At 38.0% G+C, this 25,442-nt stretch overlaps 1 protein-coding gene across 21 annotated transcripts in view; it reads right to left on the bottom strand.

The window, feature by feature from the left end:
• The window catches only part of ryr1b (ryanodine receptor 1b (skeletal)), a 77,249-nt gene extending 54,753 nt beyond the window's left edge, over positions 1–22,496 (bottom strand). For 15 of the 21 annotated variants that reach the window (XM_043265007.1, XM_043264996.1, XM_043264991.1 and 12 more), the window contains exons 1-12: positions 22,231–22,496; positions 9,494–9,613; positions 8,843–8,944; positions 6,050–6,070; positions 3,962–4,036; positions 3,798–3,876; positions 1,957–2,069; positions 1,767–1,866; positions 1,543–1,639; positions 504–578; positions 257–413; positions 5–172 (exon numbers count right to left, since the gene is read on the bottom strand). In XM_043265007.1, coding sequence (XP_043120942.1) covers positions 5–172; positions 257–413; positions 504–578; positions 1,543–1,639; positions 1,767–1,866; positions 1,957–2,069; positions 3,798–3,876; positions 3,962–4,036; positions 6,050–6,070; positions 8,843–8,944; positions 9,494–9,613; positions 22,231–22,278 — 1,155 coding nt within the window. In that variant the 5' untranslated portion in view covers positions 22,279–22,496. Of the gene's footprint in view, positions 1–4; positions 173–256; positions 414–503; positions 579–1,542; positions 1,640–1,766; positions 1,867–1,956; positions 2,070–3,797; positions 3,877–3,961; positions 4,037–4,409; positions 4,415–6,049; positions 6,071–8,842; positions 8,945–9,493; positions 9,614–22,230 lie in introns of those variants that run through there. The other 6 variants (XM_043265010.1, XM_043265001.1, XM_043264994.1 and 3 more) reach the window with 3 other exon arrangements.
• Positions 22,497–25,442: the final 2,946 nt, after the last annotated feature.

Raw genomic sequence — 25,442 nt, forward strand, 5'->3', positions numbered from 1 at the left:
ATACCCTTCTCTTCATAGTTCCAAGTCGAGCCGCTTTAGCATCTAAGGCAGCGTATGTGAGCCATAGCCCTGTGGAAAGATGCTGCATAAAACACATGGACTCGCCATACTTGATCTCAGGAACACCCATTCCTTCCACGTCTCGCTTCTTCTGAGCCCCCTCCACTTTCTCCTGTTCTCCAGGAATGAGAAAAGCCATTAGAATTCGATAACTAGCAAAATAAAAAGCTGATATTTTTTAAAAGTTCAAACCTACCTTTGATGCACGGAAACAGAAAGCAGACAATTTGGTGTTGGCTTTCTCTGGGTCCAGAACCATCAGACCTTTCTCTTCGTCCAGACACAGGTACCGACCCGTTGTGATGTGGCGTACGCGAAAAGCCTGGCCCCACTTCATGTGGCTACCGCTCCAACTGCACAGAAATTACAAATGTGTATTATAAAACATATATGCAAAAAATGTAAGAATTATGTCACTGTTAATAGGTAAAAGATATTCTCACCCAATTCTCAGAGGTTCGAGTCTCCATAATGAACGGGCCTGACTGCACACCGCCCCTCCTTCATACTGCGCAATCCTAGTGAGAGAATGACGTTACTATCATTTATATTAAGCATTAAGTGTGAAATACACTTTATGAAGAGGTTATCTAAAAATAACACTTCAATTGCTGTACATACAGACAATTCAGTAAGGAAAACAACGTGCTTAAATAATTATATTACCTGCCAGTTGTTCTTCAGAAAAATCCCCCAGTATGATTTTGAGATGCATGTTATCAAACTGAGGGACTAGTATGCAACTATTACACAAGGTTCCAATGTTCACTGATGCTCCAGAAGGAAAAATAGCCGGGGGTGAAAACTTTTGAATATAATGGAGATGTGGACATTTTTCTTATTTTGCCTTTTTTTTTTTTTTTCTTCATTTAATACTGCCCTTCAGAGGCTACAGAAGACAGTTACATGTTTCTCAGAAGACAAAATAAGATACATTTACCCTAATCTTCAAAAGGTTTTCATCCCCCAGCTCTTAACACTGGGTTTTTCTTTCTGGAGCATCAGTGAGCTTTTAAACCTTCTGTAATAGTTGCATTTGAGTCCCTCAGATGTCCTCAGTGTGACAGCATGTATCTCAAAACATACAGTCACTTTTGGAAAAGGTTCAAATATTCCAGAGATGCCGGAAAAACAAAGAATATGCAGGAGCTGGGGGATTCTTCTGAAGAACGGCATGCAGTTGAACTGCTCAGGTCCAACAAGGGACCCGTGACTCATCGCAAAACAGAAAATACATAAAGTATTAAGATTCAAGGGTATGTTAACTTCTGAAAGTTAATTTTTGTTAAAATAATTTTCTTTAAGTATATATAAAAATCTATTTTTATAAAATAATATGGTAATTCAGGACAGCAGTAAATAAAACTAACACGAGTTCTTATTTGGTTAAAATTATTAACATATTTGTATATTCTGCAAATTGTTGATATTCTGTAAATTTATGAATACAACAGTATATTTATTCTCTATATATTCTCTTACTTGCGCTGCTCCTCTCCCTGGTCAGGTGTTGAGATGGCTAGACACTCATCCATGTGACCATGAAACAATCTTAAGACATGACCTCCAGTTAAGTACCCTGAAAAGAGCAAATATAGAGACCAGAACACAGTCAGAAAAGTTAAATTATCTTTCATCAACACAGATATATTTCAGAACATTTTGGTTTCAGTTGATTGTGAATTCTCTGTTTGCTGAACATTCACCCTCTGCCAGTTCACAGCCTGAGCAGACTGGATTCATGTTCCATAAGGTCTGCATAAAGGAGGCGTCTACCATTAGGTCCCCGCTGGCGTACGACAGATGCTGCAAAAGTTATCAGATACCAGCTGTCAGCTGCACAGAGAATCATGTTTGATACTTTTATTAGACCACTAAAGATCTAAAGAGTCTTACTAGGTATCTCTCTGATGACACGCTAACGAGGATCAGGTCGTCTCCTACCCTGACCTTCTCACCCTCTGACCTCTGCTTGGATGCAGGATGGATGGTCCACCAACATGCTTCCCCTGAACATACAGAGACGCAAAGAATTTAAATATGTACTTACATATGTATTATTACAAATACACTGCTCTGCTGTAAAGCAAACAAATGCAGATAATATACACACAAACAATACAATGTCACTGTTGTAATAACGTTTGTTAGAATCAATTGCGAGTACTCTTTTCTTTCTCTCCCTCTTTGACTGTTCTCAAGTGTTCATAGCCAGAGAGCTGACTGTCATTGAGGAGCACCAGCACTCAGAGTGTGTCACGGTGATATAAATGTGCCATTTGCAGACTGTGGGGGAGACGGTGGGAGACAGGCATTCGTTAGCTATGCCATCTGGTTCACACTGTTCGGACAAAAAAATGTTTCTTGGGTTTTGTAGTGAGACTGGACATTGCATTGTTGTAGGGGTTTCATAGTAAACATAGACAATGGCCGGCCCTCATCAACCCAGCTATATTTGCATTTGGGCACAAAGCGGCAGGTGTGCTAGGTGGTGGTTAGGAGGACGACAGACAGAGCACAAAAGGAGGAGCCAAGGAGGAAACAGGAGGGGTTTGGAAAAGGAGGAGTCCAGTAGGATCCAGATCACAGCCATAATAGCGGCCCACGGTGGAGCCGACGGAGGGATGAGCTGCAGCGGAAAAGTGCCTGAGGCAGTGACGAAGAGCCGATGGGCAAGGTTGAGGGGGAGGATCCGGAGGCCCAATGTGGATGGTGGGCCGAGGGTGAGCAGCGGGGCTGACAGGAGACGGATCGGTGGACTATACAGGAACAGGTGGGAGCAGGTTTTTTTTTTGTTTTCTCTAGGCTTAACTTTGGAGGGCGTTCTTGAGGAGCAGGCACTGGAGGGCGCCTACGAGGCACGGGCACTGGAGAGCACTCTTGAGGAGCATGCTCTGGAGTATTGGGAGCCCATGAGCTGGACGGGACCAGCGGAGACAAAGGATTAGACTTCTGGTTCAGGATTAAACTCCAGTTCAGTTTCCCAGTCTATTAAATCCTTTTCTACGTCTACATCTAGCAGCCCTAGATGGTGCAAGTGGGTGGAGCTCCACTCCGCAAACTCGCTGTTAGTGGCTGTCTCCACCGTGGTGAGCTCTGTAGGCGGCTGGTCAAAAGGCAGAAAACAAAAGGGAAACACGCTGCTCACTTCTTCTTTTAGGGTCCCGTATTCTGTCAAGGTCGCGGTGCGGAATGAAGGGACGAATCTGAAAACTCACAATTATAGTATTTAATAATCCACAGAGACGAAGACTAACGCAGGAACCACGCGTATACAACACGAAAACAACATAAATACCAACCAGCTTACATAGAACACAAACAAAAATGAAAAAAAGAAATGTTAAATATAAACTATTGTTTTTGTTTATTTTATTGTTACTGTACTAGTAAATAAATAAATAAATAATGGCAGGCTTACATTAACAACAACAAGTTTTTGTGCAGAGAAGAGTTAAATATTTTTTTATTATTGCAGTACTAGTAAACAATTAAATAAGTTTAGGCTTACATGAATAATAATAATAATAACAACAATTATAATTATTGTTGTTGTTTATGATGATGATTTTTTGTTCAGCTCAGGTCATTTATTGTTTTTGTTGTGGTACTAGTAGGTAAGTAAATAAATACATAAATAAATGATGTCAACTATGCATTAATAATAATAATAATAATAATTTGTATTATTATTAATAACATTCTATTGCCCTTGATGAACAGTGGATTACATGTACCTGTAGAATCCTCTTGCAGGCCCACATCAAAGGCCAGCTTGTCTGTGAGTGAACGTGATGTCGTCAGGCAGCTGAGATACTGTAATTCAGGGTAACAAACATATCTCCTTAAAATTAGTGGCATAAGGTTGGTAAATTATGAAAAGGAATCATCAATCTCTCACCATGCTAGAGTGGTAGTGTCTCAGGAGGATGGCGTGACCATAGAGCAGCGTTCGGTGTCCCCCTCCCTGAGATGACTGGAACAACAGAGAAAACAGTTAAAACATCTTCTTTGTAATCAAATAGTGCTGTAAGGACACAGCAAAGCGGACAACGTCGGATAATAAACGGCAGAGTTTTAAACAGGAAAAGGAAGGGCTCCGCCGTTTTCAGATGGCGACAACAGTGAGACATAAGAAGAGGTAAACTGAAAACAAAAACAGACAGAGGAATAAAGTACCAGAGATTTTCTTAACATACTGTAAGTTCACATTCACAGGAAGTGGGTTACAGTACCATGGAGAGAGCATACATAGGTACAGAAACAACCGATGAACAGAAGAGTCAAAGAGTCAAAAGGTCACATTCAGCCGTCGCGAGGAAAACAAACACATCCTGTGGACGGCTTACCTTTTCTCAACATCCAGAAAGGATTAAAAGCAAGAGAACACGATTATTGTTGCTATTAGTGAGTTTTGTCTATAGTCTCTTACTATTTATGAGTATGATAACATAAGCATGAGAGAGAGAGCACACCATAACAGACCTTAAAGTGACGGTTTTGCTAAAGAAAATGTTTTTATCAACATTATGTTGCTCCAAATACACTATTTTTAGATCAAAATAATATATATATATATATATATATATATATATATATATATATATATATATATATATATATATATATATATATATATATCATCAGATATTTAATTTTTCTATATGCTGAAAGGTTGTGGTGTTTATTGGAGCAAACTGCCATTAAATTGCCATTTTTTTGACATGCCACAGTAAAAAAAACAGATAGAGCTGTGCAGTAATGATTTCTATATATCTTTAAGCTCTGAAAAACAAAGCTGAAGAATTTCCGTAACATTTAGGCAAATGAAGCACTGTTAAATTCTATAATATACAATTTTTTAGACATTTTATCAGTTGGTTACCACTTAGAACAGTCACCCTATCATGGTGCCAAATGAAGGGAGGTGAGGTGAGATGAAATGAAAAGGCTGATGTTAGCATAAATGACTATACTACTGAGGAGGTTATTAACGAAAAAAAAAATATGGCTCTTAATATGGCTGATAGTTTTTCAGATAAGCATGTATGAGATTTTGTTTAGGGATCTAAAGCCCACAGAACCTGCTAGCAGTTTATAATTTGTTTGTTTGTCTGACGGCATATTAAAAAAATATTTCAATGAAAATGTTATTAAAAGGGGAAAAGAGATAATGTATACCAAAATTGAAAATTCTGCCATTTATTACACGCCCTCATGCTGTTCCAAACCATTAACATCCGAGAGCTTTCTGACCCTTAACAGACAGCAATGCAATTACCACGTTCAAGGCCCAGGAAGATAGTAATTAAGTTAAGATACTCCACGTGACATCAGTGGTTCAACCATTTTTTTATTCAAGAATACTTTTCCTCAGCAAAGACAACAAAAATAAGGCAAGTGGCAGCTCACACATACATCGCATTTCATCGAATAAATCGTAATTTGTGTTTTGACCCAATCTGTTGGGTTTGGTGCAACATGAGGGTAACTATTTAATGACAGAATTTTCATTTTTGTGTGAACTATCCCTTTAAAACATGGAAATATTCATACTAAACGGCCCCCAGGTTTAATGCTGATTAGCTTTCATGTTAGCCAGGAATTAGTGTTAGTGCTGTGGGCCGTATGCTGAAAATCATATCCTTATTCAGGATTCAGTAGCACTGAGCTTAAGTTACACACTGGAATGCTCTCTCTCTCTCTCTCTCTCTCTCTCTCTCTCTCTCTCTTTCTTACAAATGTACACACTTATACACACAGACGAGGTGTCATTTGAAATGCCATTTGGAGAGCAAATGGGATTTCAACTCCAACCAAACCAGACAAAGTGAGGAACAGGTGACAGTGGTCAAAGGTCAGACAGAAGTAAAGGTTTAGGGGTGAAGAAGAGCTACAGCATTATTTCATCCACACCGGACACTGAGTAGGTGATTTAGGTACAGAGGAAAGGAAGGGTGCTGAGGTTACGATGAGACATGAGACATACCCATTTATCCAAATCGACTGCCTAAAGTTGGCAGGAAAGGGAGACGGAGGGTCAGGAGAGAGACAAAAAGTACAGGAAATTAAGTTATACTAACAAATCTACCAGAATATACTTCTAATAAACTTGCTTTTAGATGACCGCATGCACCCATGCAGCAAAAATATGGTTGGTGTACAGCCGAATTTCCGGAAATGTTGGGACGTTTTTTAAATTTGAATAAAATGAAAACTAAAAGACTTTCAAATCACTCCAACCAATATTTTATTCACAACATAACATGGAGAACATAACAAACATTTAAACTGAGAAATTTTACATTTTTATCCACTAAATGAGCTCATTTAAAATTTGATGCATGCTACAGGTCTCAAAAAAGTTGGGGAAAAACTGAACTGAAAAAATATTCAAGTGGGAGAGCATTTAGCAACTGATTAAGTTAACTGGCATCAGGTCTGTAACATGATTAAATATGAAAAAAGCATGTCTAAAAGAGTCTCTCAAAAGAAAATATGGACAGAGCCTCAAGAGAGATGGGCAAATCTCATCATCTACGGTACATAACATCATCAAACAATTCAAACTATCTCGTGCATAAGGGACAAGACTGAAGACCTTTGTTGGATGCCTGTGGTACAGAAGTTCTGGTGTGTCCTGTGGGCCAGGGCTCATTTAAAATGGACTGTTTCAAAGTGGAAAAGCATTTTATGGTCAGACGAGTTGAAATTTGACATTCTTTTTGGAAATCATGTCATCTAAGGCCAAAGAGGAACGAGACCTTCCAACGTGTTATCAGTGTTTAGTTCAAAAGCCAGAATCTCGAAAGGTGTGGGGGTGCATAAGTGCATATGGCAGCGTGCATGTTTTGGAATGCTGAAAGGTATATACAGGTTTATGGGTAACATATGCTCCCCTCCAGATGACGTCTATGTCAAGGAACAACTTGACAATATCATGGCTTCATAGTAGAAGACTTCGTGTACTGCATTGGTCAGCCTGCAGTCTAGATATTTCATCATAAATTGAAAAATATGTCAAAGATGACCACAAATGGAGCAGCTAAAAACATATATCTAGCAACAACGGGACCAAATTCCGAAACCAAAATTTCAGAAAGTCAGAATTTGATGCCCAGAGGCCTTCAACCTGTTTTGAAAAGAATGTACACAATGTTAAATATGCTCCCAACTATTTTGAGACCTGTAGCAGGCATCACATTTGAAATGAGCTTATTTTGTGCATAAAATTTCTCAGCTAATATTTATGTTATCTATGTTCTATTGTGAATAACATATTGGCTCATGTCATTTGAAATTCTTCGTCTCGGTTTTACTAAAATTTAAAAAATGTCCAAACATCTCTAGATTTCTGCTTGTGGATTCACTTTTTTACTTTAGTTAGTGTGTAATGTTGCTTTATAAACAATACAAAAGCATAAACAATATCTTCAAAATTACAACACTGAAAGTTCATTGCAGATGGAGATATTTTTAGAATGCCTATAAAACAGCTCATAGGGACTACAGCAAGCTACTTCCTGGGTTTGTGACATCACAAATGCTTTCATTTACAAACTGTGTTCCAATTATACATTTTATGTGTATAGACACATAGTTAGAAGTCTTAAGCATGGACACTCACGCAGTTGCCGTGACAACAAGTAATAGTTTCTGGCAAACACTTCTTACTGTTACAAAATAAACGATTACTTTATAAAAATGCTACAATGCTTACATTTTTAATCTGGATAAAAGAGTACATTAGAAGATAACACAAGCAGCAGCAGTCCTATAAGAGCCTTGCTTGAACAGGTTCTGTGCAATCCTCTTCGCTAATATTCTCTGGGTCTCAATCGGGCTCAAACTGATGTTTTTGAATGTCCACTAGTCAGTTTAGTGAATCACAACTAACCAATCTAAGCCCATTGCGTATTTCTGAGGGAAGGGCTTCATAAAACCAGGAAATGATCTGAGCATTAAAAGCAGAAAGGACAGAGTGGTGAAGAATTAAGGTGAAATATTTTTTAATGAAGCATTAGCAAGACTACACCCCATTAACACAATCAAATTGGAAATAAAAAAAAAACATAAACCACCCCTTTAAATATAAAATGGAGTCCAAACGTCTGACAACAGAATAAAAAAAACCAAAAAAAACATCTATCTATCAGTTGTGTGTGGTGGTGTTCTGAAATTTTTGTGGTGTTCTTTTTACATTTTCAAATTAAATGTTAACAATTTTTCGGATCATTACTCATCAAAGCTTGGTGAAATTGATCATAGAAACTGAGAATTCATTCATTTTTACCAAGCTGATTACTCACTAAAACACGCACGCACATGATCGGCATGATCATAACAACTCATATCCAATCTGCGATGGAGGCATTGCTTCGTCTCATGTGACTTTCCCCCAGTCATTCTCAATTACCTCCCACTAAATCACGGCATGCTATAGGGAGTCTGTTAAAACTCTATGGGCTCAGGGGAGGCAAGCGAGACACGAACTCCTGCTGTAACTTTACCTGCTGGTTTCTATAGTAAAATTTATACAATTTTAAATGTTCACTATTACTACTTTCTCACCTGTTGCAATTTTTGCAACTACATTTTTAATGTACGTTTTCTTTATTAGCTCTACAGGCTACACATATGTATATGTAAATTGTAAAAAGAACGTAATATCCTTCGTTCAGCATTGCTTTCTTTCATTTTTAACTTTTCGGATTTGCTGCCTGCTCTCCACCTCTCCATCCTTCTTTCTCTCGCTCTCTCTCTCCTTCATGGAGACTCTCACCTCGTTCATCTCCACGGTGTTGGCCAGCATCTCCTGCAGGGCTCGTACTGACAGCGACTGCTCCAGTACAAAGGCACAGATTGCCAGATCAGGCGGCACATTCTGCAGAAGAAGATGAAGAAACACACCAATGTTTGGACTCGCGCATAATTAATGGATTAAAAGAACAAATGAGCTTGTTACGCTGCCATCATAACCTTACAGACTCATGGGATTTCATAGGAAATAGTGTTTTAAGCATCAAAATAAATATGGTTTTGTGTGTGCTTTCACTAGGGCTTGTAAACGTCTACAAGCATGAACAATTTATTTCTGTACAAAGCATCCAAAGAAAAACAGTACAATCTGTCTACTAATAAAAGTATATAAAAATATGCAAACATTAGCATTTCAATGATTGGAGTCTAACTGTAACTAACTGTAGTAAACGAACTAAAAATGCAATTTTTAAGTATTACTTGCCTTACAAACTCTTATATAGCTGTTTTATATATTGTTATATAATTATTATTAATAACTGTGATTAATAACTTATAATTAATAACTGTGATACAGCTTGAAAAAAATTATAGTGACTGAAATAGTATGCACGCCAAATATTTGTAATGTGGAGTGACTTCCCTGCCCTGAATATAATCACCCTGACTATACCTGGGCATTTGACGTTGTCTCTAGAAAGCACAGACGGTTCCCGAAGCCTTCACAGGAAAGGCATAGTTTGATCTGCTCCTTCAGAACAGTTGCGGTGCACTGGAGCACAACTTGATCTTCCTGTGAGCCGGAGCAGGTCATGAAAAAGGAAAAAAAAACAGAAGGAATACAAAGTGAGAGCGTGATCAGAGCCAGATGGCAAAGGCGACAATGACTCGTGACAATGAGGTCTAATAAATACCTATCCATAGTGAGACGTGCAAACACGCTGAATCATAACACAATGATTAGTGAGACACAAACACACACAAGGGCTGCTGCGTTCAAAGCACGGTGTGTAAATACAGTCATAAACACAGTCGCTTCCAAACAGTCTCCACCTGTCACGTATAACATTCTCAGCTGTTCCCTTCGCTGACTCATGATGTAGCCATATCCTCTCTCTCCAGCCTCCTTTTCTCCATCATTTGTTCTTTGCATCTCTCTCCTTCATAGTCCTAGTGTTTTTTTCCCCTTCTTTTGTAACAGGACTCAAAACTCAAACCTCATGATTTATCTTCAACCCTCCTATAGGTTTCAGACAATTTGTATTTTTTGCTGGCACGTTCTGTCCCACAATCCCCCGCACAGAGGAAACGGGGCCAGTCTATCCTTTGAAAGGGCACAGAGGCCTTTAAAACTCCAGGTGTTTGTAGTTGCTAAAACACATCTAGGAAAAAAGAAGATGGCTGTATATGGCTGCTGTTTAAGCTTAAAGTCTATAAAACAGTACTTGCTACTTCATGTGCTCATATGATGTTTCTTATCCAGAGATTAAGTTATTTAATTTATAGAGATCATACTGACAATGACGTTAATAGTTGGTCAAATTTTAGTGTTTTAAAATATTGGACCATAAGGTAATAATGGGGCAGGATAGGCAGAATTAGCTAGGTATAATCAAGATATACCTTAAGTATTTCAAGTATCTTAATACTTACAGGTATATGATATACCTGTAATTTCATCATTTATGAAATTATATATATGTGTACAGTGTGCAGTGTTTAAGCATTCAAATGAACTTTATCGGAGTGTTAGATGACAAAAATAATTACTTAAATGCAAAAAATATATATATTTTGTACAATATTGCTCACTAAGGATAAATATAAAACAACTCTAATATGACTAAAATCATACACAAATCTTTTATGAATGAAGCAGACCCATTAATACCATCTGCAGCGAGCACTAAAGCATTCTGAGCGTTTCTGTCTGATATGGTGGTCTCATGGTAAGCTGCTGTGCTGAGCCTCATGATCTGCAGGCTTAGCTCATCCTTGTATAAATAGGCCCAGAGCAGCGCTGGGATTTGGCAGATGCAGAACACTTTACACCACGAGACACAAACAATCAGCGCTAATGTGTTGCTTAAATGCTTCAGAGCTCATGCACATTACGGTGAACAAAGAGCATGTGGGAGGACAAACTAGGATGGTTTGGATGAACGCCGCCCTGAAAACATGGGTCTTATCAATATGTCTCTCTTATTTCTGCCTCTTAAGACAGGTATAAGATTACAGCCAAACCATATTTAGGTCTAGATTCACATCAAGGCGACCGTAAATACACTTAGGGGTCATTCTGAACATGTTATAAAATAAGAGGGCAGAGAGATACTGTACTTTCAACGATTTCAACTAAACAATTGTGAACTTTGAACATTTATGTGGTCAGTTCTCAAATTATTTCTATGGATTCACAACAGGTGTGTACACACACGTCTTGTTAAGGCCTGTTCACACTAAGTATTATAACAAGAAATATAACTATTAGCGCACACATTGAAAGAGCCTCAAATTGTTACTACAAGTGTGCATATTTCACATCTGTGGGTGTCAAAGAGCTCGAGAGGCACAGGTGCTTGACCACCACTGATGTCACGAAGGTCTTGGTGGGGTCAGAGGAAGCTGCGGTGTTACCTGACAAGAACAAAGTTGTGCAAAAGCACAGTAGCCGAATGTTTTGAAACGCTTTGATGTTGGAATACTGAATACTGACATTCTCATTATAATTATATTTTGTGTCACAGTTCAGAAATAAGAGGCCATGCCACATTTTACATACAGTACTTATTGTTAAATACAGGGATCATGGGATTTCACCAAAAAAAAAAATATATATTATAACGGGCCAAAATGACTCCAAAATTAATTTGGAGTGGCTTGAATGAATGGACACCATTTGTGATCTTTTTCATGGTTTTACAATTAAAACTGAAAAAAGAAATGCATTTATGTATTGTCAGTAGTCCAACGACCCACAAATATTCTAATGCATAATACGTAAACACAATAAACATGCAAAAACTAGGCACAATACATAAACTTAATGTACTAAACAAAAGTCTGGGATGGATGGATGGATGGATGGATGGATGGATGGATAGATAGATAGATAGATAGATAGATAGATAGATAGATAGATAGATAGATAGATAGATAGATAGATAGATAGATAGATAGATAGATAGATAGATAGACATCCTGGACTACAATCTCTTTCCTAAACAAAAACACTCACAATCACTGTCATTCAACATTAGATATCGGTTCGGTCATTTATCCATCAATAGAGCGACATAAGAAATGAAAACGCTGTAATAAACCTAAAAACGACCTCATTACCTCACCTTAAACAAGCTGCTGCTAGACAAACAAGCTTTACGGGGAAAGAGGAAATGCAAAGTGCGCCATCAAAACACAACACCGTTTATAATTAGAATCAGTGCGGGGATTCCCCTTCTCCTCCGGTGTGCTGATCAAGCCAAATCCCATCATTCTGACTCCAGCCATCAATGGCCGCTGACACTGTGACAGATGTGGGTGGATTAACAAGAATCGATACGGAGGAGAAGGAGGGGGCTGCTGCATTAAAGACCGTCCCTTTTTAAAATGCTTTTGTCTGCCCTGACTAACCTGGACCACAAAGGCGCATCACTCTTTACAAGCAGGACCTCCTGCGACTGTTTCCCAATGCAAAATGTCACTTCCTCTCTAGGTGGGCTGCCTGTGGTCATACAGACACTGTGGTATTTATAGGATGACGGTTATTGTTTTCCTGTCGGCGCAACGGAATTACAAAGTTGCTCGTTATGTATAGAGCGCTGCAGGGGTGATGTATCTTCGTAGGCTAAGACGCGGAAACAAGTTTCTATTTCTGTCGCACTAAAGCCAATGAAAGGGTTTTTGATTAAACACCCGAAACAGGGACTACAGCGTTAACACAAACTCAGGATATTTTATAAGATACGTTTTATCCTATGACATGAGTAATGCGTCCTTGTGGGGTTTTTAAAGCATTCATTTATCTTGCCTTTGCTTTGTTTCTAATCATGCTCTTGCAAATTGTACCAATTCAATTTTTTTTACTCTAAAGATTCACAATGATGCTGCCGAAGTCACGTGACCATGACTGTTAACTTGGAGTGATTGCATTTAAGCTTCAAAATTAATAAATGTCCTCTTTATTATCACGTTGGGGTCTAATGTGTAACATTACGCAGCATTTCCGTTTCGTGTGAGCTGTGAAATGTTAAAAACACTTTCCAGTTCGACCAGTTCGAGAAACCCGTTTGAAATATGTGTTCACGATTTAGCTTTTTGTTTAGCGAGTCCAACGATATCGTTTAATGGCGGTTAAAAGGAAAAGAACCCGAAAAATATCCCCGGCGGCTCCACGCAGCGTCCTATCGTCCCTACAGCTCCAGAAATAAGACACCTTTAAAGAGCAGCATATATTTTCTAGCTTCAGAGGAACGTGTGTGCATGTCATAACATCAGTGTAGCTCAGTTGACTGGGATTTGATAGCAGTCACTCCAGGAAGGAGATATCACTTACCATGAAGACAGAACCGCAGCAGGTGAAGAGGACGACAAAAACGCTTGTCAGTGTCCTACTTCACAGCTATTTAAAAGATTGCCAGCGTTTTGACAGCACACAGAAACAGGCAGCATGTCTCTGTTCATGACCGTCTTGAATGAAAACAACAAGGGGGTTGGGGGGTATTAGTTAATGTACATTAGTAGTTTCTTGCGTTAACTATAAACACATTTCACTGTCTGTCAACTACAAAGCTTCTGAATGCTTTGTTTATGAACAGCATTACATCATTCGCAACCTTGCAAGCTCAAAAACTGGGCTTGCTTTTAAAAAACTGCACTTGTTTTGATACGTTATCCGATTCAGCGGCGTTCAAGATGATTTTAGCATCCGGATATTTTATGAGGCCGCTCTAGCTATAACTCCACCTGACGGGAAAATTACGAGCCTCTTCCAAACGCACATAAACCCTACATTTACAAACGCATCCCTCTGCCATTAATACAGCATTAACTTCACTTGAAACCTTATTGCAGTTCATTTGGTCCAAAACACGTTTCGCTGATTCCTTCCAATTTCATCCATCTTTTACGCTTCTCCAGCTTCTCTCTCTCTCTTTCTCGCTCTGCCGTGGGCCTCCCCCCGCTCCTTAACATAGCTATTTTGGGTGAGTGCACCTGTCATTCTCACATTCCCCTCCACTGCTGACTGGCAGATAGTTCAGAGGCTCTTTCAGGGCAGAAGAGTCTCTGATCCCACAGCCACACAGAAAACCGTGCATTAACTACAATATCCCACCGAAACCTGTCACGCACAAAACTATAGAAAGCATTAGGCAAAACGCTCATTTTATTTAACAAGAGCGCATTAAAAGTATCAAATCAGACAGCTTTTCTGTTTTAAATAAATGCTGTTCGTATTAATCAAAGAATTTATGCATTGTGGTTTCTACAAAATGTTCCATAAAGCAGCACAACTGTTTCATAAAATGCTACTTGACCACTATGAAATATTATATTTATATATATATATCTATAGAACGAGAGAGAGAGTTCAAAGTAAGTCCAATTAAATGGCAGAAGTGGATCAGACTGTAAAGTGTAATATATGATAAGTTATATCATAACTACACTAACGACAGTCATTCTGAAACGGTCAAATACACAGTATATTAAAATCATCGCAATAGCAATATGAATATATTTGCTCAGCAAGATTTTTTAACAAAAAGTCATTTACAATCTACATTTACAGCGGCACGTCTGGCAAAAACAACAACAACAAAAGCACAATTTGATACATTCAAAAACGGACTAATGGCACAGCGGTGAAAAACTTTGGCTGAACAAACAAAACGCGCGTACAGCTCATTCTGTATGTGTAATAACTGTACTATGGCTCGGTCCCAAGGGCCTACACGAGAGCCACTTATAAAGCTTCTCATCACCGAGCTTCATCAGCGCTTGAAACATCTAGAGCTTAAACATGAAATATCCGCAGTTTTATGAGTCATAACCATGACTTCACCAACTGAATTTCAAAATGTTTGACTCATGAAAGCTCTGTGCTTACGGGTCGTTGTTTAGATAAATGCAACATAAGCCTATTTATCTTAAACCTTAGTTATACAACAAGCAAAGATTGCTTCCCGACAGATAAATAAAAGTCACACACCAAAGAAAGTACATTTTTAGTTAGTTCTGTTAGTTTACTAAGAACCAAACTAGTGAGCAAAACAAATTAAATCATATTTTTTTACATTGTATATAGAACATTCTCAGTCCCATCTGAAAGGTGGGCGGACAATACTAATGTTTATTTATGTTCTGACATAATGCAGATATTTGGGTCACTATTTGCTAATGTCGTATTTCTGAACCACTACTGTTTTTATGAGCAATGATTCCCCTGCATGACTCAGTTCTTTATTTACCAATATCTCACACTAAATTCTTTTCAACATTGATTAAAGAAAGCCTTACAAATAAAATTACTGTTACTTTATTATTAATTTCTAAATTATTTTCACTTTCACTTATTTTTTAAACGTTTATTTAACTAATGAATGTAGAATAAACTGATATTGTGTATATATAATATATATATATATATATATATATATATATATATATATATATATATATATATATTTTTTTTTTATTATTATTATTTTTTTAATCAATTTTTTTGTCTTTAGATAATTTAGCAGTTTAAAATTTTAAAATGTCAATCTACATGTGAGGGTCTAACTGTAACTGTATTTTGATTGCATTTTGTTGTAAAAGTTATAATTATAACAACAAATTATTATTCAAATTTAGACAAACTAAGCTGAGTTTCATTTAAAAAGTGGCCATTGTGTAATACAGCTCTAAGTAAATAAAAACATATTGCAACGTTTCAATCTGAACATGAATAATGTATAAAGTTATAGTCTCTCAAAAGAAAGAATTCAGAAGTAATTTTTAAAACAAATCCCAAGCTGCTTCAAGTTGACATCAATAGCATGTTTCCCACCCACTTGATGCGCTCAGACCTGGAAAAAATTGATTTTCATGTTGGTCTGAAGGAAAATGCAAATTCATTCTTTGCCACTAGGTGCCACTTTTGGAGTTAAAAGCTCACAAACACGGCTTTAAATGAAATAAACCAATCAGCAGAGAGATTCGAAAAAATGAATTGTCGAGCGAATCGTTTGGGAGCCGTTGAACAAATAAGGTAACAATAAATATTTCATATTATAATATATGCATAGTGACCTTGCATGCATGTCACACTGTTGTTGGGGACTTCCAAAACCAATATATGAATCCTGAATAACCCATAACAGGAGCAATTTAAAAGCAGTTTCACAGCCAAATTGAGAAAATCCCCTTTTGAAGTCTTACTTTTGATGACTTACTATAATGACTAAAACGATGACTACATAATATTAACAGAAAATATTCTACAATGACATACTTTTTGGTTTCACTTTATTTTGATGGTCCCTTATGAACGTTCAGTGGGCAATCAGTAACTTTGCACCTACATGTCAACTTAACTTTTATTAGAGTGTGTTAGTAGACTGGAAGGGTTAGGGTTAGAATAAGTTGACGTTCTTCAAAAGTTACCTAGAACGTCTGATCATCACAATAAAGAGTAAGCAGATAATAAGATAATAAGATAATCAGTCTACTGAAACTCTAATGAAAGTTAGTTGACATGTAGGTGCAAAGTTACTGATTGTCAACAGAATGTTCATAAAGGACCATCAAAATAAAGTGTTACAGACCTTACTCTCCAGACAACCTTACAAATAAGGAACATGAGAAAAGTTACAGTATGAAGCTGGCAGTTCTGTCTTATAATCCATGCCATGAGTAATCTTCCTTCACACATTACAGTACAGTAGACTCGGGGTCAGTTAAAGTTTCTAGCTGACGTAAATGATTCTTCTCTTTAAAGGCACTGGAGAGCCAGCAGAAGCGACACCTGTTTATTGTGTAAGATGTGGTCATGACAGCGCACATGAACCCCGGCCGTCAATGAGCAGATGGTCTGTTAGGGCTGAGGTGTAGATTTGATCATCTGTGGGCTAAGCAAAACATAAGCCTAAGGAAGACCTGAGGAATCTTCTGAAGAGCTCCTGGGCTAATCCTCCATCAAACACACACACACACACACACACACCTAACACCTCTCTTCACCGCCCATGAAGAGTCCCCTGTGACAGACAGGCCCTTATTGTGGGCTCTATCTGCATAACTGAGCACTAAAATGAGTGCTTCTAGATCCTTCTCTCCTCATTTCCGAGGCCGATCATAGCAGATTTGTGTGTTTAGGGAAAAAAACGTACAACATTTTTAAAATGTGATCCCTTAATAAACCATATTACTAAGAATCTTCAAATGTTCCATACACAAAAGCGGCCTGTTTTTAGTGTGAACAACATTTTAAACATTTTAGAAAATAGGACCTTCCAGTGATACAGCTACGTAATCCGTTTTTTCTTATTCTTCTTCACATTTTAAGGATCTAAAGAACCTTTTTTAGAGTACTTTTGGTGCGATAAAAAGGTTCCATGGATGATAAAGGTTCTTTTTGGAACCACAGATGCCCAATGATAAACCTTCGAAAAGTGTGAACTGTTTACAGAAGTGATTAATTATTCTTTATGTGCAATACACGCATGTAAAAGCATGCGAGCACTTGCTCTCCTCCCGGTAGATTCAGGCAAAGACGAAGTAGGACACAGACTCTCTTGCTCTCCCTCCTGAGTGTCAGGCGCTTATAGTGGTGAAACTATAAAAGGAAACTGCTGTTATAGCCTGGAACCCGAATACCCCCTCAAAAGCACTCCAACACCACTGATGCTATTCTCTCTCTATTTTCCATCTCTTTATTTTCAACACCTTTAAGGAGCTCAGTAAAATCTGGAGAAAGCTATCCATTAGCATTCATATTAACGGCAGTTGCTCGGCTGACGCTTTGAAATACGCCGTCTTTGGCCCAGGGCACTTGTTTGAGTCAATCGCCTGAGCTTGTACCGTAAATGCCATGTGATTTTGAAGCTGCGCGAAAATGCTATCAATGACTCTGTTAGAACGCTGCTCGAACACCACTTTTATATCACCGATTTTAGCACGAAAGAGCGGCATGGCATGGGAGAAGGAAAAAGAAACGGTCTCCGAAACAGTCGATGAAAGGCTAAGGGCTTTCCTGCAAGGATTCCTCCAAGGACCCCTTCAGAAAAGCGCCGGTTCTTGACTGACCCACACATGCTGAGTCACTACATGGTTTCAAGCAGTCGCACACTCCCCACACAGCACATAATGCTGCACTTTGAGCAGCTCCGAAATACACTCGCATTACCTGTTATCGTGTTATTGCGGTACACGCAGATAAAGAAACATATCTCTCCAAAAGAGTGGAATGCCGCTTTAATCGTTCGTCTTTTTCACTGTCACTTTAAACGTCACTTTTGTAACCTTAACTTTTAAACAAGAAAAAAAAAGTAGGATATTGCAGGTTATCGTCTTTATTGATTGCGTTGGGAAAAGACCAGAGCCAGACTTTAATGGAAGTCGGCTGAAAACAAATCCTAAATAGCAACGACTATTTTGGCTATGACTAGACTATAAATACATTATCCGAAATGGGAAAAGATTCCGTAACGCTTAAGTGTAGGGATCAATTCTCGCTATTAACTAGTTGCTCATTAGCATGCATATAACTAGCCTATTATTGGCTGTTTATAAAGCACATAGTATGAATTGCCATAATTTAGATCCCTTAATCCTGCTAAATACCTAAAACGACTAATACACAGAAATAAGGACTTTATTGAGGCAAAAATATTGAATAATAGTTAGTTAACAGAAACAATTGGACCTTAAACTAAAGAGTAACAGGAGATTCTTTCAGAGGAATATTGTGAGACCAGTATTTTTTATATTTATATTATAGTAGGCCTATTTATTCATTTGATAAATTGTGCTTTCATTTTATTTATTTTTTGTATTTTAGCTTTATTTAAAAAAAAAAAAAAAAAAAGCATTTCTAATATTTTAGTTAAAGTTTAAGTTTAAGGTAAAATATTCAGTTTGAAATAACATGCACTGTTCACTGCAAGTAAAACAGGGTCCGCAAATTCATGTTGTTTTAAATGAAAGTGACAGAATATGCTCTCTAATATCTGTTCTGTTTAAAAAAAACTCTTTTTTTAATTTTGAAGTGTACTACAATATACGCTCCTCTTTCCCTTCCACTCATCCCTCTCTTCTCCAGTCCTCGCAGTGATATAAAAAACAACAAAAAGTGAAAGTGGGAGTGTTGAGAGGAAGAGGTGGGTCAACTCTACCATCTACACACACACACACACACACACACAAAACAGATGACACTAAACTTCAACCATAAAACAAAAAAATAAAGTAATTATATAACCAAAACAGCGAAATGTTCAAAGATCACTTGTTAGCCTTCACTTGAAAAAGTTGTGAATTATTGTTCCTTTTTCATTTCCTTTCTGAAAACGATACAAAAATGTCTGTTTACGCATATGCAGGCACAGAACAGCTGCGAGCCTTTGTTTTGGTGTCTCGTGAAGAATATAAAAAGTTGACCTTTGATCATAAAGAGATTCTCAGCAGCATTGTCATCCACATAACACTCTTATTAGCATTCCTAAAAGAGGCATGAGGGTGTATTATGAGATATCAGCTCATCCCACTGGACTAACGGATTGACAGTCTTCCAGACAGACGTCTCAAAAGACCACGGAATGTTCTTCAACATTCATCAAATGCATCCATTTATAAAACTAACTGCTATAGATATGTATAGGTACGGTAGATGCCACATTTAACCGCCCCAGACACCGCCATTTTAGAACAGTCTTCATTCAGTCAAAATCAATAAGTTTCCAACTTTTCTAGGTTGATTTGTGTTTGAATATGTATTAACTCAATATTTAAAGTTTTTAAAGGAACAATCCACTTTTTTGAAAAGGTTTTTTTAAATCCATTCAGCCGATCTCCGGTTCTTGCGATTGCACTTTTAGCTTAGCTTAGCACAGATCATTGAATCTGATTAGACCATTAGCATCTCACTCAAAACTGACCGATTCGTTTTTAATAATTTTCCTATTTAAAACTTGACTCTTCTGTAGTTAAATCATGTATTAAGACCAACGGACAATGAAATGTTTTGATTTTCTAGGCTGATATGGCTAGGAACTTTTATCTTTTGTAATTTTTTTGTTAGAAAATGAGCGTAACTACAGTAACCTTACCTTAGTGTTAGCTAATGGCTCCATCTTGTAGTTAGTTTAGCAAAATCATCTGCTGAAGTCTACTGAAAATATAGATATGGTTGCAGACACTCAAGGCAACTTGTTTTTGAGCTTTCTTGGACATACTTTGCCCGTTCCAATATGGCTTCTGTATGACTGCCCATAGAAACAGCCACTAATAGGGGATCTATCTGTACATATTTATGCTGATAGCTACAACTCTAAATTCTAATTGGATACTGTAAAGCTTGGCAACTATAAAGAGCCTAAAGTAAGGCTGCTAAATGCATGTAAAAATTAACTTCTTGTCAATAGAATGAATTATATTACAAGAATGATATAATACAAATATATTATTATGAAAGAAAATAAATTGCTCATATTTCTTATTTACTACTTATAAATAATAGCTATTTATTGAACTTTCACTTTCATTATATGTTGCCATTTTAAGAGCAATAAAATAAAATGGGCTGGTGTGTAACGTGATTTTACTTCGGATTATATATAATATAGGATTTCAGTAATACATTCTATAATGTATAATTCTGAAGCTCCTCATATACGGTGCTTTTTGGATATAGTGGCAAAAATAGCAACAAAATTTCAAGGTTTACAGTCGTGAAATATGAAACGAATTCAGTTTGTGATTCCAGAAGTTTGATATAAACAGTCACTGGTAGTTATTGATGGTTCATGTGCTTTTAAGCATTTTAATTTACAGTTCAATTTTTTTAAATTAATATCTATTTCATTTATTTTCATTAATATTTACTTTTAAATTATCCTGCATCCCAGTTGGAAATTGCCTGAGGCCCCCTAGTGGGCCCAAGCCCACTGTGTATTTTTATTTTTTAATTTTTTCCAAGACCCCTGTTCACAATCTCAGCTATAAATCATCCACTTGATCTTTCTTCTCCGAAACCTCGTATGCAACAAATGCTGTATAATACCAATCCTGCTTGTTTTTTTTTCTCCTTCTCATTTGTACTTTTCCCTCAAACCTTTGGTTTTGCCTGTAACGTCCAACCCAAGACTGTCTAAGCAGTTTGCTGCTCGCTCACGCTCTACTTCAGTTTGAGAGATGAGGGGGCAGAGGCCAGCTGTCCCCCCTCAAGGAGCTGGCCTGCTTGTTGCGTCTTTCACTCCCGTTCCGAAAGTCTCTCCTTTCCTGAGGTAAAAATAGCTAACGATGCAAACAGATGCACCAGCCGCTGTCTATCCACACACACTCACGTACATCCACCGAATGACAGAATCTTCTAGAAAAATAAGCAAAAAAATGCAGCCCTTGCAATACGAGTTCGCAGTCAGCAACAATAAAAGCAGGACATGTCCCCGATTAGAGATGCCGTCCCTCACTGAGTTGTCAGGCAGACTATCAACTCCATAAGCAGGTCAAAAGACATGTGGGCCACTGTAAAAATAGTACTAAATACAGGCTTGCAAAAAAAGTCCATCAAAAATTGCTCAAAAAGCATCACGGGAACAATTCAACAAACCAGCCCAATGAATAAGACCTAAAGTGTTGATGGGGAGGTTCACGAAATCCATTAAAGGGAAATAACTTTTACCATTGCTGGGCGCATTTTTTTCCCAGGCAAAATCCTGTCTTTGGATAGGAAACTACAAGATTGGAAATGTCTTTGGAGCTTTCCCTTTGCAAAGGACTCAAGATGTTTTGTTTGAAAGCATGTTCGTGCATCCCTACAAAATTGACAATGGGAATTTTTGCCCGTGAACTTTCACCAATGTGACCACAGTATAAGCGCAAAAAATGAGCGTGCGTTCTTGGTACAGGTCACCGATCACATGCAGGGATATCGCAGGGATGACAGCAATGATGTAACGAAACGTTCAAGGTTGAGGGGGACCAGATTAAAAAAAAAAGTTTAAGCATCTTGCATTTTACTACTTAACCGCTAGTCTAAATATGAAACATGGAAACGTGATCGCTCTCCTCAGTGTCTATGCTAGTTTGGCTCCGTTTATGCAAGAATGCCCATAACGCACAGGCAGAAACTAGCTAAAACTCAAAAAAAAGCATTATTAAAAGTGTTATTGTGAAATCGAAATAGGTCAAGAAGGCATTACTTACCGTCCGTAGGAACTGTATCTCTTCATCTCCCCCCTCTCCCTCTGCCATCCTTCTCCGAGGGTTATTTGCAGCTCCTCAGGAGAAATCAGAAAATCCTTCCGTTTTCTCTTCAGTGTGTTTCAGTGTCTTCTCTCTCTCTCTCTCTCTCTCTCTCTCTCAGTGTGTGTGTGTGGGTGTGCTGGAGGACAGCATGAGTCCTGTAGCTCTCACGGTGGAGTGAGAGAGAGTGACAGAAGATTCAGCGCCGCTCCTGTCTCTCTCTCTCTCTCTCTCTCTCTCTCTCTCTCAGCTTCCCTGCTCTCAGATCCTGTGGATGGTGCTCTACCTTCTTACACATTCACACTGCAACCATATTTGCACAACTGGGCCATCCCCTTTGCCTAAAACCGATCCTCCCACAGGTCTAATGAGCTATAAATGGAAAATGTGCTTGTGTGTGATGATGTCTGGCAGAAGACACTAAGACACACACACGCGCGCATACTCAGCCACACGAGAAGCCTGAATTACATCAGAATGAATCAAATAATGACATCTAACAAAGAACAAAAAAGACAAAGAACTTGTGATATTTTATGACAATATTGGTGCAAAAACACCAGGTAAAGAGCTTAAATTCAGTGGAGTCCTAATGTGAACACAGCCGGATATATTGGGTACATATGTGTGCTCAGCATGCTCTGTGACTGAAACAGAATACAGACAGCAGATTAACAGCTAAACTGAATTATATATATATATAAAACAGCAATTATATTTAAATCTATTAATGATATGTATAGTTTTAATAAATATACATTTTATACAACTATATATAATGTATAAATAGTATATATTTGTTATTATATGCAAGTTATTGAAACACAAACGGCTGTGTGCAGGATAAGGCCGTTTTGTCAAAATGTGGGTGCTGGAGAAGTAAAACTCCTTTTTAGTATAATGCTGAACTATCACTATTATATGCATAACCTTAATTTGCAAATGCAAGAGTGGTATAAATTCTGAAATTACAATCAATTACACAATATACTGTAAACATCACATTAAAATTATGTGACTCTGGAACACAAGAGTATATAATAGGGTATTGAGCAAGGAGGCCAATTAAACAATCAATTAGATAGATGGATAGATGGATAGATAGATAGATAGATAGATAGATAGATAGATAGATAGATAGATAGATAGATAGATAGATAGATAGATAGATAGATAGATGTGTAGCAGAAGTGTAGATGTACAGACAGACAAGGTATGTTTATATTTTCAATAATATTCTCTCTTTTTCTGCATCCACAGACGCACACAGAGACCAGCAGCCGGCTAGACAGTCTGACAGCTGCATAAGCAACACATCCCTAAAATTACTCTAGGAAAATACAGCCAATGTGCTGCACCCAAAAAAACACACACACACACACACACACACCCAAACAGGCCACAAACACATACAAAGATGACAGCTGGCATCACTCCTCACCTCCACAATCTCCATCTAAGCGTCATCTCTGAGCGTGTCCCTCCTCTCTTCTAGGTCCACCTGCAACTACATCTGAGTATGTAGTAAGAAGGATGCTGATGGATTTTTGGGGGTCTTCTTGGCAGCCGAGGGCTGAACTTCAGAGAGCATGCTCAGACAGCACGTAATGAAGACTGGGAAGGCGAGTGCTGCACGCTGCCCTGCAGGCGCGCGAAGTGACCGACAGATGGCGGCGTAGCATTTCACAAACCCAGCGCGGAAATAACGTTAAAGCCGGAGCCATTTGCAGTATAAACTCTATTTAGCTAATTGTGAGACAATTAGGCTACTGTAGTGAATAACGCTAATACACAATAACACAATACTCTTAAATGATTGTGAATTAAACTACCAGACGGTATTCATATTCTGTGGTCGACTTGCCCTCAGGACGTTTTTTAATGAAAAGCGGAAAAAAACGAAAGCTTAATTAGATATCAATAACAGCATTTTTATAAATAGCGATACATTATTTTATATAAGTTCCTTCAGTATCTTAAAACAAGCCCTGTGGTCCAGTGGTATCCATTTCACTATTTTACTTTATTGTCTTATTTTCTACTTTCACTTGAACAGTTCTGCACTAAATCGATTTAAAAAATACCCTTATTAAATATAGTCTCAGTTAATATAGGTTCTTGGAATAGCCAACACAATATATAATACACTTGTACTTTAAATGAGAGCTCTTTAAAACTGCTAATATAGATATTTTCGAGAACGTCAGCCAAGTTACCACATTTATTGCCATATCAATAACTATAGTAACAATGGTATTTTGGCGGAAACGATGGTTACCATATGAGCATCTTGTGTCCTGAATGACCAAACAGATGAAGCAATTCGCAGGCTGTTTAGGCTTGATAGAACCAGTTTCTAAACAATGTCATTAAGTAAACCGAGGAGACAATTCTGTTGAATTTCTATAAAAAAAACTGTAGTAATTTTAAACACTACAAAACTGATGACAGATGATGAACTGTGGTTTCTTCAGTTGTGCAATCGCAATTGCAGAATTTGTAGTAACAAACGTACTAAAGAGATGACATGGTCAAGAGCAAGAAAAAAAATATGTATAAATGTACAGGAGAATATAGGTCTAGTTTCGCCTGTTGCTAACAAAAACGCCATCATCTCTCACAAATAACTCTCTACAATAAGTTCTTCTTACTATGTGAAAGTTTTAGATTAGCTTAACCATTTTGAGGAAGTAAACAAAGGTGGAGCGATGAGCAAGGGCCCTTTTGCAAGTTCATTTGTGGTGGAAAAAAAAAAAAAAAAAAACTAAACAAAAACACAACAGCTACTCCAACAACCCAGACATATTAGTGTCTTCTTTAATACGAAACGGGCAGCCCGCATTTCACAGAATTGATATTCTAGGTGTCATTCTGAAAGATGGCAGTTGATTCATTCACACCCATCCTTCAACCGACAGAAGCCCCCCTCATCTGGCTTGCATGAGAATCCCACCTCTGTGTAAAAACACACTCACACAGACACACACACGGGCACAGGTTCCCACAGAGTTTGCATGCAGACGCACGCACGAACACACATGCGGCAGTCTTTCCTATCATCTCCCCTCTCCTCCGTCCTCAACAAGGCATCCTTTCAGCGTCCCGCTCCAGCTGCACGTGGAGGGATTCAACCCTGGAGACACTACCTTACTGTTAAAGAGAGAAAAAGAAGG

This window comes from Puntigrus tetrazona, chromosome 18 (assembly GCF_018831695.1).
Source record: "Puntigrus tetrazona isolate hp1 chromosome 18, ASM1883169v1, whole genome shotgun sequence".
NCBI lineage: Eukaryota > Metazoa > Chordata > Actinopteri > Cypriniformes > Cyprinidae > Puntigrus > Puntigrus tetrazona.